Raw genomic sequence first — 11,504 nt, 5'->3', positions numbered from 1 at the left:
AAATATATTTATGAAATAAATATTGAAATATAAATGGCATCGACATACAATTGAATGCAAAATAGAAGAACATATTGGAGAAAGCACTAGCCAATACAGTACTGCCATACAGTAACAGTACTGCCATACAAGCCTAATATCACATTTCAAGATATCTTTGTACACAAATTGTTCAATATTTTATCAGGCTGACTTGAAAGCAACATTTTGCTGCGTGGCAATACTGTGTTTGGATTCTGAAGGGCATTTATATAAAAGAGGTAGTCTAGACACTGTATTAATACCATTATGCATTTGAATCCCATCTACAGCTACCATCTAAGATATTAATTTCCCTCAACAAGGGGGCGTACATGTAACGTTTCCAAAATGGGATAAATTGTACATGTAACGTTTCCAAAATGGGATAGTATTGTACATGTAACGTTTCCAAAATGGGATAGTATTGTACATGTAACGTTTCCAAAATGGGATAGTACTGTACATGCAACGATTCCAAAATGAGATAGTATTGTCCATGTAACGTTTCCAAAATGGGATAGTATTGTACATGTAACGTTTCCAAAATGGGATAGTGTTGTACATGTAACGTTTCAAAATGGGATAGTATTGAACATGTAACATTTCCAAAATGGGATAGTATTGTACATGTAACGTTTCCAAAATGGGATAGTATTGTACATGTAACGTTTCCAAAATGGGATAGTATTGTCCATGTAACGTTATGCCCCCTTGTGAGTTAATAGTATTGCATGCTGTAGCAGACTATATAAAGAGGAAGACCTCCATTGGCGATTCAGTTCGTTGTAACATCTCATCTGGACAGGTCACCGTCCTTAGTTAGTTAGTTAGTTAGTTAGTTAACGAAGCTAACGTTAGCTAGTTCATTATCACAAAAGTGAAAACTGCTCTAGATTGGAAACTTATGTTAATGAGTGTAAAGCCATCTTGGCTTTATGGAAACGATATACAATATATGGGAAAGAATATAGTTGAGGAAATAATCCAAACCTAGTTGTGCCTAGTTAGGACATAACATTAGCTAGCTAGCTAACGGTACTGTACTGTAGCTCATATAACGCCGACGGTCAAACCCGGCTTTCTAATATTTACGTTAATTAACTATAGTAACGTTATGGAAGATATTCACAGAAAACCAGAACTGTCTTCGTTATTCATTAGTATGTTATATTATTATATTATATAAATGATTTCGAGACATGTTCAGAGACAAACACCAATCCAATTTAACCTTTTTAACTGTTGTCGCATCCAAACTTGTCACCATCGTTTTCAATTGTAATTGCGAAGTTCCCGGAAGAAGTCCAGCAACAACGGAGGTTCCTCGATGAACCCACCTTCTAACAAGTTCTTTGAAGAACCTTTTGGGGCTGTTTTTCATTGACCAAGAACCCTACGGTTCTTAGGGGATCTGAGAACAACTCCAGTTGAACCCTTCATTTTTAGAGTGTAGTCGGCTCTATTTACTCAGATTCAAACATGATGATTAGTATCAATGATCAAGTCAGCTGCTGCTGCTCCAATACAGTATGAGGTGAGACGGTGAACTGATGTTGAACTGGGCAGTCAGCTGCTGCTGCTCCAATACAGTATGAGGTGAGACGGTGAACTGACGTTGAACCGGGCAGTCAGCTGCTGCTGCTCCAATACAGTATGAGGTGAGACGGTGAACTGACGTTGAACTGGGCAGTCAGCTGCTGCTGCTCCAATACAGTATGCGGTGAGACGGTGAACTGACGTTGAACTGGGCAGTCAGCTGCTGCTGCTCCAATACAGTATGAGGTGAGACGGTGAACTGATGTTGAACCGGGCAGTCAGCTGCTGCTGCTCCAATACAGTATAAGGTGAGACGGTGAACTGATGTTGAACTGGGCAGTCATTCAGTCTGTACTGAGTCTATCAAATCAAATTGAATTTGACCTTACAGCTTACTTACAAGCCCCAAACCAACAATGCAGTTTAAAAAAATACAAATAAGAATAAGAAGTAAAAGAAACAAGTAATTAAAGAGCAGAAGTTAAATAACAAAAGCTAATCTATATAAAGGGGGTACTGGTACAAAATCAATGTGCTGGGGCACCAGTTAGTCGAGATAATTGAGGTAATATGTACATAGTGACTATGCATAGATGATAACAGAGTGTGGGGGTTGGGGGTCTTCCTCTGACACCGCCTGGTATAGAGGTCCTGGATGTCAGGAAGCTTGGCCCCAGTGATGTACTGGGCTGTACGCAATACCCTCTGTAGTGCCTTGCAGTCGGAGGTAGAGCAGTTGCCATACCAGGCAGGGATGCAACCAGTCAGGATGCTCTCGATGGTGCAGCTGTAGAACCTTTTGAGGATCTGAGGACCCATGCTAAATCTTTTCAGTCTCCTGAGGGGGAATAGGTTTTGTCGTGCCCTCTTCAAGACTGTCTTGGTGTGCTTGGACCATGATAGTTTGTTAGTGATGTTGACACCAAGGACCTTGAAGCTCTCAACCTGCTCCACTACAGCCCCGTCGATGAGAATGGGGGCGTGCTCAGTCTTCTTTTTCCTGTAGTCCACAATCATCTCCTTTGTCTTGATCACGTTGAGGGAGAGGTTGTTTTCCTGGCACCACACGGCCAAGTCTCTGACCTCCTCCCTATAGGCTGTCTCGTCGTTGTTGGTGAGCAGGCCTACCACTGTTGTGGCATCGGCAAACTTAATGATGCTGTTGGAGTCGTGCCTGGCTGTGCAGTCATGAGTGAACAGGGAGTACAGGAGGGGGTTGAGCACGCACCCTTGAGGGGCCCCAGCGTGGCGGATGTGTTGTTACCTACCCTTAAAAAACATGAGCAGGCGCACACCCAGAAAAATAGTTTGTGTGGAGGTGCTGACTAACCGCGAATAAACTATAAACTATCAAAATAAAGTCGCACACTCCATGTATAAACTCCCAGCAATTTAATGGGTATTTACCAACGTTTCGGCATCACTGTGCCTTCCTCAGGGTGATGTCATGAATACTTGAACCAGGTTATGTAGACAAACAGTGCAATTAGTGTAACCAATGACAATAGTGAGGGGCGTGTCATAATGATTAAGTTAATTCAGATGAATTAGTGAAACTGTTAAAAAAGAGTATATGTCATATTAAATATATTACGCTATTGTTATCATATAGAAACATCATGGAATATTGTACATCATATTAGCATCAACATACATTACTGTTTCATTCAATTTCATATTTTCAAGTTCAGAAGTCAGAACCCATCACCTGCTATGTAAAAGAGACAGAATAATGCACAATGGTCAATGCTATCTGGGATCCTTGGGACATCTCTACCATAAACCCTAACCTTAACCCCTACCTTAACCATTTTAAATGTCAACTTCAACGGGCTAGGGACGTCCCAAGGATGTATCTCTACCTAAAAATACATGATCTAAGTGATTGATAGTTGGCATTCAGCAGTCATAAAGCCTTATTTACTTTAATGAACTACTAAAATAGTGATTTTGTCAGACAGCATAGACAGCAGCTCTATACTTTATTGACTGACTGATCCATTCATCCTTCCATCCCTCCTCAGCCTTCCTCTCCTCTGAAGACCCAGTGAGGATGGAGCTCAGTCAGAGAGCTGTTGAGGGACTGGTTAGGAAGAACACTTCTACAGCCAGAGAGGTGAGAGATCACACATGGTTTAGATGATAAATATTTATGTCCCCTTAGCGGTTCATCACGTAAGCAAACGGGAATATGTTCCTTAATCCATGTTTATTTGCATTAGTGCAAATTGTCCACTGATATTGGTGTAATTTCACACCCCATTTGGCTGTTTGAAAGTTAATTTCCCCTCAAGACACACACATTTGTTCTTTGATATTATGAAGGTAATTTGTGTCAAATGTACTTTTCCCCACTCATTCACCCCATCTCTTTATATTCAGTGGCCTGACTGCGTCCAGACTATGTCAAAGGCCAATCCTGGTAGATCTGAACCTAATGCAGCTTGGAGTGATCAGATGACAGAAGTCACATTTAGGTGCCAGGTGTAACTGAGGCCGTAGATGCTCCATATCCATTACTTTGAGTGTTTATATATAAAATGACTAAATGTGTTTTATTTCTGTGCTGCAGGGGCAGTCAAGAAATGGAACGGCAAGGCCACAGAACATGACATAAGCAGAGCTGTGGGAGACCACCTCAAGCCCCTGGTAGAGCCGGGGGTGGTGTTTACCACTCCATCACGCTTTCAACAGGCTTGAAAAGTGGGATTGATCTGTTTGATCCATTTGTTTGTTTCTGGTTTCAGTAGTTGAATCCTTTGACATGGGATTGATACTGATTTTCACACTAAGAGGGACCAAGAGTCTTTCGATTGGTCGGCCATTGGGTTCATATATATATCTACCTCACTAACTTTAAACATCAGCTGTCAGAGCAGCTTACTGATCATTGCACCTGTACACAACCCATCTGTAAATAGCCACACCCAACTACCTCATCCCCGTATTATTTATTTATTTTTGCTCCGTTGCATCCCAGTATCCCTACTTCTAGAGAGTTCTAGGGAGTTTTTCCTAGCCACCGTGCTTCTACACCTGCATTGCTTGCTGTTTGGGGTTTTAGGCTGGGTTTCTGTACAGCACTTTGTGATATCAGCTGATGTAAGAAGGGCTATATAAATAAATTTGATTTGATACTTGCACATCTATCACGCCAGTGTTTAATTGCTAAATTGTAATTATTTCGCCGCTATGCCTTACCTCCTTACTCCATTTGCACACACTGTATATATATTTTTCTGTACTTTTGTTTATCCCATGTGTAACTCTGTGTTGTTTATGTCGCACTGCTTTATCTTTACCTTGGCCAGGTAAATTAGAACTTGTTCTCAACTGGCCTACCTGGTTAAATAAGAAAAACATTTTGTTGTTGAAATCAAATCAAGCTTTATTTATACAGCACATTTCAGACATGGATGCAACACAATGGCTTCACAGGAAAAAACAAATAAAAGACAAAAATAAACATATATTTAGTACACAACAAACAGAAGACTAACAACTGAAAGACTAATGAGCACCCTAAGGAAATTCCATTGATTAAAATATTAAATCGGATGCAATATCAACCCAAAATATAAGCTTTTTTTTAGGAGGGGCTCTGAAAGACACTGGGGGTGTCCACTGAAAGTTGACTAGTAACAACAACTGGGACCTAAAAGACACCCACCACGAGACCCACTAAATCTGCCCAAGAAGAGGCAAACAAAAGAAAAACTCACACCAAACTTAAAGACAGGAAGTAAACCAAAAAGGTAGCGCAACTAAAGGTGTTGACTCTACATCTATCAAGACAACTGGAGCACTGGGCCAGACACTCTTAAACAGAACCTGGACCAGCCCAAGTTGCACGTCCTGTTAAAACGAACAGCTAAAAAAACACACAGAATCAGGGATTAATGTGTAAATCACTGGTTAGAGGACAACTTGTAGAAAACAGCTAGCTACATTTTGATTCAAGTGGTTCACCAACGTGGTAAGTGTAACAACTCTTTTTTTGTTAGTAACTTTTTGTTAAATCACATAAATAGTACTCATCCATTTCAGAGCCTGGATTTTCCCCGGGAGGCTAATATCCATATCATGTTGAAATCAATAGAACAGGGGGCAAACGTTTAGGGTTCTACATTGTGACATCATTAAAATACTCCTACTACAATGTTAAAACATTCTACATTTTGAGATTTTATTTATTATCATTGATATCATGAAACAACTCCATGTATTATCTGATGTTTAATCAGAGATCTTTTATCAGAGTATCTCTTCCCACATTGATCACAGCTATGAGGTTTCTCTCCAGTGTGTGTTCTCTGGTGTGATTTCAGGGTCTGTAGCCTAATAAAACTCTTCCCACAGTGATCACAGCCAAAAGGTTTCTCTCCTGTGTGTGTTCTCTGGTGTATAGTTAGATAGTTAGATGTAGTAAAACTCTTCCCACATTGATCACAGCTAAAAGGTTTCTCTCCTGTGTGTCCCCGCTGGTGTACTATCATGCTGTTTAGATGAGTAAAACTCTTCCCACATTGATCACAGCCATAAGGTTTCTCTCCAGTGTGTGTTCTCTGGTGTGTAGTTAGATAGCTAGATGTAGTAAAACTCTTCCCACATTGATCACAGCTATAAGGTTTCTCTCCTGTGTGTCCCCGCTGGTGTACTATCAGGCTGCTTAGCTGAGTAAAACTCTTCCCACATTGATAACAGTCATAAGGTTTCTCTCCTGTGTGTGTTCTCTGGTGTGATTTCAGGGTTTGTAGCAGAGTAAAACTCTTCCCACATTGATCACAGCTATAAGGTTTCTCTCCCGTGTGAATTCTTTGATGTATTTTAAGGTCTGATGAAGTGTTGAATCTTTTCCCACAGTCAGAGCAGCAGTGAGATTTCTTCCCTGTGGGTCTCTGCTGGTGTTTCTTTAGGAGTTCTGATCTGGAGAGACTTTTCTCTGCCTCATCAGCATCATGATGATGTTGAGGCTCCCCAGAGGATCCACAATAGTCCTGTCTCTCTCCTGTGTGAACGACAAAGTCAGACAGATGGTTAAAGGCCCACAACAGCAGAAATCCACTGTTTATTTGAGGTAAAAGGTGATGCCCAGAGCGTACACATGACGTTGTACAACAATTGACGTCTTAAATTTGACAATTAAGACAGTCAAGCTTGCAACAAGTGATATTTTGTCTTGTTCTCACATTAGTAGTAACATCAATGATTGTAGGATAGAAATAAGTTATTCATGTTGAAATCCTAAGCAGTGTGCCAGACGACTTTTGGTCTCCAATATAGGCTATTTTCTGTGTTTGATAAAATTGCGGCACGAGGTCAATTCACACACAATTTGATTGCAGAAACTCCTCCATGCTAATGAGGAAACCACTAGGTATGGATGTGGTATATCTGACTGGAGCAAAAATGGTGAGCGAAGATTTTAGTTTTTCACAATGTATTCTGAATATTACCGCGCAAGATCAGGAGTGCTACTCAAGGAAACTCACATTAACCTCTGTGTCTATTTACTAATTCACCACCGTGGGGGAAAACTCAGGGGAGTTCTCATAGGCTGACTGCAAAAATAGCCTCCATTTCCAGGTTGCTTATGAGTGCATTTCACACTACTTTTGGATTATAATTGCAAGGCTCGTTTGAATGTCCTGCTTAATATAATGTTTGTGTTATTGTTGCAAATCAACTGCTTTATACTTTTAAAAGAACACTTAAAATGCTATTTGGCTAGCTTTGCCATCAGCCTGACAATGAGGGTTTGAAAAACATAACTTCTCCTAACAACAACATAGACCTACTGTGGTCCTGTGTGGCTCAGTTGGTAGAGCATGGTGTTTACAACGCCAGGGTTGTGGGTTCGATTCCCACGGGGGACCAGTATGGAAATAAAATGTATGAAATGTATGCATTCACTACTGTAAGTTGCTCTGGATAAGAGCGTCTGCTAAATGACTAAATGTAAAATGTCTGTAGGACCCATAACTTCACCTAACAATAACATAGACCTACTGAAGGACCCATAACTTCACCTAACAATAACATAGACCTACTGAAGGACCCATAACTTCACCTAACAACATAGACCTACTGTAGGACCCATAACTTCACCTAACAATAACATAGACCTAGGAGTATAAATCATTTAATATTTCAGGTGAAACAAGGAAACTAAAATGTATTTGTCATGACATTTCATAACCTGATCACTAGATAATTTTGTGAATAATCCCACTAGGCTACTCTGTAATGTGTTGGTATTATAAATGTCCTGAATAAAGGAAAATATCTCTGTGTGTTGTGCAATAGCCTATCCATCAAGGAACAGTTCTCTACACATTATGAGCTAAGTATCTCTGTTTCCAAACAGACTAACGAGACCCTACAGTAAATCAAGCAGACAATAACACATTATAAAACATCAATTTGTTAGGGATGTTGGATCCAACGTGGAGCACGGCATAACTTGCTTTACCAGAGTAATGAATGAAGAAGCACATTTGACTGGCATGCGGAAATGATTTCCTGGATCATCTGATGATAGTTGAACATGTAACTAAACAGCTACAGTATTAAGTATTTTATGTAATTATTGAAGAACCACATTATTGACAGTATCCATTTGGGTGTTGTCAATGAAGTTAAGGTGACTCTAGGTTAGAACCATTGGATTTACTAAACTCTGAAATTATTTAGGATTTCTGTGCCCATGAAAACTGTTTTCCCAGCGTAACATAAGGAGACACTAAATGTTACGTAGTTAGAGAGCATTTTCAGAGACCTGAATACAAAAATCTGTCCGACAGCAAGATCCAGTATTTAAGTTTATCATATGACAAGCGTAACGTTATAACTATAACTGCTGTTCCCTGAAGGAGGGAAACTAGGTACAACATACTATTAAATCCACGCCTCGCTGGAAGCCCCACCTTCCACAGGTGATGAGCGTGAGACTCGGATATATTCCTTAAATTTAATACCACACATCACCGACCCAGGAAGGGGAGGGGCCAAATTTGGCACTCCAAATGGATATGGAAAAGGTTTGCCGAAAACTTCAGCAGCATAACGTCAGAATTTACGAAGGCCAGCAGCAGGTCGGGAGATGGTTATTTTCTTCTGGTTATATTGATCTCTGGCTTCCTCAAGTCATTTGTGTGTGTTAATTATTTAATCAAACGCTTGAAGCATCAGTTCAAGTTCCGCACATACAGTTGATTTTATTTAACACATGGGGTGTGTCTACGAAAAAATACACATCATAACATTTCAACCAATCAATTGGTAGAAAGAAAATACTCTTTTTTTAAATTTTTATCTGGGACATACAAGATACATGCATTCAGACCCCTTCCCTTTTTAAACATTTTGTTATGTCATTCAGACAATACCTCATAATGACATCACAACACCCCATAAAAGTGAGAAAAAAAGTTTAGAAATGGTTGCATACCAGTGGTTGTATCGCTGTAGATTATGCCAGTAGGTTACAGTAGGTTGTATCTCTCTAGGTCATGCCATTAGGCTACAGTAGGTTGTAACTCTCTAGGTCATGCCAGTAGGCTACAGTAGGTTGTATCTCTCTAGATCATGCCAGTAGTCTACAGTAGGTTGTATCTCTCTAGGTCATGTCAGTAGGTTACAGTAGGTTGTATCTCTCTAGGTCATGCCAGTAGGCTACAGTAGGTTGTATCCAAGTGGAAACAATTATCAACCCAATGTGGAAAGTGTCGAATTTGGTCAACAACCAAATGAATGGCTTATTTGCAACGAGGTTTACCTGATTCAACAGAAGTTTTGTAATGATTAAGTTATGTGGACACGTGACATTTTGTATTTTTTTATTTTACCTTTATTTAATAAGTCAGTTAAGAACAAATTCTTATTTTCAATGACAGCCTAGGAACAGTGTTCAGGCAGAACGACAGCTTTTTACCTTGTCAGCTCGGGGAGCTTCGATCTTGCAACTTTTCGGTTACTAGTCTAGCTCTAACCACTAGGCTACCTGCCACCCCGGCAACTTTGATAAAAACACTATAGGAGTTGTCTCCAGATCGCTATGCATATTCATGCTTGTAGCTTAGCATCTCTCTCTTCATTCAATACAGGCGGTTGACGACAACAACCCTCATAGAATATAAACAATAGATTACAATAATAAGATGTATCCACCAATCCAAAGAAAGGGTAGGTGGGAGCGAGACAACCCGCAGTGCAGCTTTGTGGACAACGACTCCCCTTGTTAGGGCAGAGAGACATCTTGTCAGTATATCCATAATGTTGTGTGTAGTCAACCCAACTCTCACTTGGGACTATTGGGGGGCCCGGTGTGTAGTAAAACATAACTACATTAAAATCACTACATGCCGTGACCCCCAGTCTGCGGTCAGCAGATAGACCTTTCTCAAATATATGTTAAGTCACTTTTTGGAAACGGAACGGAGAAAACAAGGGGTAGCTTGCTCTTTACGTCGTCTGATTCTAGACATATCAGTCATCATCCCAGGGCCCTCCGTGGAAGAGGTATTGACGAGCGAACTCCGAATATCCAAAGCTAAAAAACTATTTAAGGCGGTACTTACTGGTGTTAATCAGATCTCCTATCTCCACCTCTTCATTTTCCAATGTGACAGTAATCTCCCCTTCCTTCTTCACTCCAAAAACTACATCCTCCTCCTCTTTCACTCTGAACGCATCTTCCTCTTCTTTAACTGAAACGTCTTTCTCTTCTTTCACTGTAACAGCCTCACCTTCTACTTCTTGTTTTACTGTAACAACCTCCTCTTCCTTCTCCTCTTTCACGACAATGTTGAGCCCCTGAGCTTTTTTCTCCGTACAGCAGACTTCCTCCTCTTTAACAGGAGGGGAGTAGTTTAGGGAGCTCATGTTCGGGATGTTAGCTAGCTAGCTATCATTAGCAACTAGGCTAGTGCTAACTTAACCAGCCAGCTACTATAGCTGACTAATAAAAAAATATGTAATATTAAATTAAATAGGTGAACAAGTAGATACGGCAGATGTGTGTCTAAAACACAGTAGGTAATATACACCGAAAGCGTATAAATAGCTTGAATCTTTCGGCTATGTTGGCTAGCAAGTTACCGAGGTGGTTGACGAGCTGTTTACGAAGAACAGTCCACTAGATTATACGTCACGCTGGAAGCATCGCCTGGAAGACGCACATCGCCGTCTGCTGACTGGAGGGAAACGCAGTTGAGGATCATATTTTATTTTCAGACAAAGATTATTTTAAATGGATTTAATTAAATAAAACTATTATATTGAGACATACGAAGACAGGAATGTGTTGATTGATTAGTGCGAGTAAAAAATGTTTACTACAGCACATTTATTTAACTAGGTTTCTAGGATATATTGTATATTCTAGAATTGCCAGTGTAGATTTCCTGTGGGGGTCAAATTATTAGGGCTGTTGATAAGTCATTGTATAATATTCAGCCAATTTTTTTTAATGCCATTACATTAAAAGCAAGACATGCCTAGATTCAATTACATTCATGAATTGGTTTGAAACCTTTGTTTTAAACCCTTCTCAAAGTTGGTGCCTTGACGGATTTGTAAAAAATGGTTTGTCATAAAACACTATTTTTTTTATTTATTTCAACGTAACCTTTATTTAGCTAGGCAAGTCAATTAAGAACAAATTTTAATTTACAATGACGCTTGGCCAATTGTGCGCCGCCCTATGGGACTCCCAATCACGGCCGGTTGTGATACAGCCTGGATTTGAACCAGGGTGTCTGTAGTGACGCCTCAAGCACTGAGATGCAGTGTCCGTTGCGCCACTCGCGAGCCCCAAAATCATGTTCTAGTGCTGTCCCCAACTAAAATACATCTTGGTCAACCAAGAGTCATCTGTTCTTTCTACCAATCGCCTCATGTGTTTTTATAAAATCTATATGTACTGAACTTGTCTGATGCTTTAAGCA

At 40.1% G+C, this 11,504-nt stretch overlaps 1 protein-coding gene and 1 non-coding gene across 2 annotated transcripts; one reads left to right on the top strand and one right to left on the bottom strand.

The window, feature by feature from the left end:
• Nucleotides 1-4,919: 4,919 nt before the first annotated feature.
• LOC145884272 (uncharacterized) lies at nt 4,920-10,678 on the bottom strand. Its single transcript, XM_082978814.1, has 2 exons — nt 10,137-10,678; nt 4,920-6,565 (listed from the first exon to the last, which is right to left on the bottom strand). The coding sequence occupies exons 1-2, from the start codon at nt 10,438-10,440 to the stop codon at nt 5,763-5,765; spliced, it is 1,107 nt and encodes a 368-aa protein (XP_082834940.1). The 5' UTR covers nt 10,441-10,678; the 3' UTR covers nt 4,920-5,762.
• On the top strand, nt 7,359-7,434 carry trnav-uac (transfer RNA valine (anticodon UAC)). Its single transcript has one exon. It is a non-coding gene; the product is annotated as a tRNA-Val (tRNA).
• Nucleotides 10,679-11,504: the final 826 nt, after the last annotated feature.

Source organism: Salmo salar, chromosome 01 (genome assembly GCF_965601325.2).
Source record: "Salmo salar chromosome 01, fSalSal1, whole genome shotgun sequence".
NCBI lineage: Eukaryota > Metazoa > Chordata > Actinopteri > Salmoniformes > Salmonidae > Salmo > Salmo salar.
This window is presented reverse-complemented; position numbering and strand designations above follow the sequence as displayed.

Coding starts and splice junctions, on each gene's coding strand:
- LOC145884272 (XM_082978814.1), bottom strand. CDS start 10,440: ATGAGCTCCCTAAACTACTCCCCTCCTGTTAAAGAGGAGGAAGTCTGC. Junction 6,566..10,136: donor AGGAGATCTGATTAACACCA/GTAAGTACCGCC, acceptor TCGTTCACACAG/GAGAGAGACAGGACTATTGT.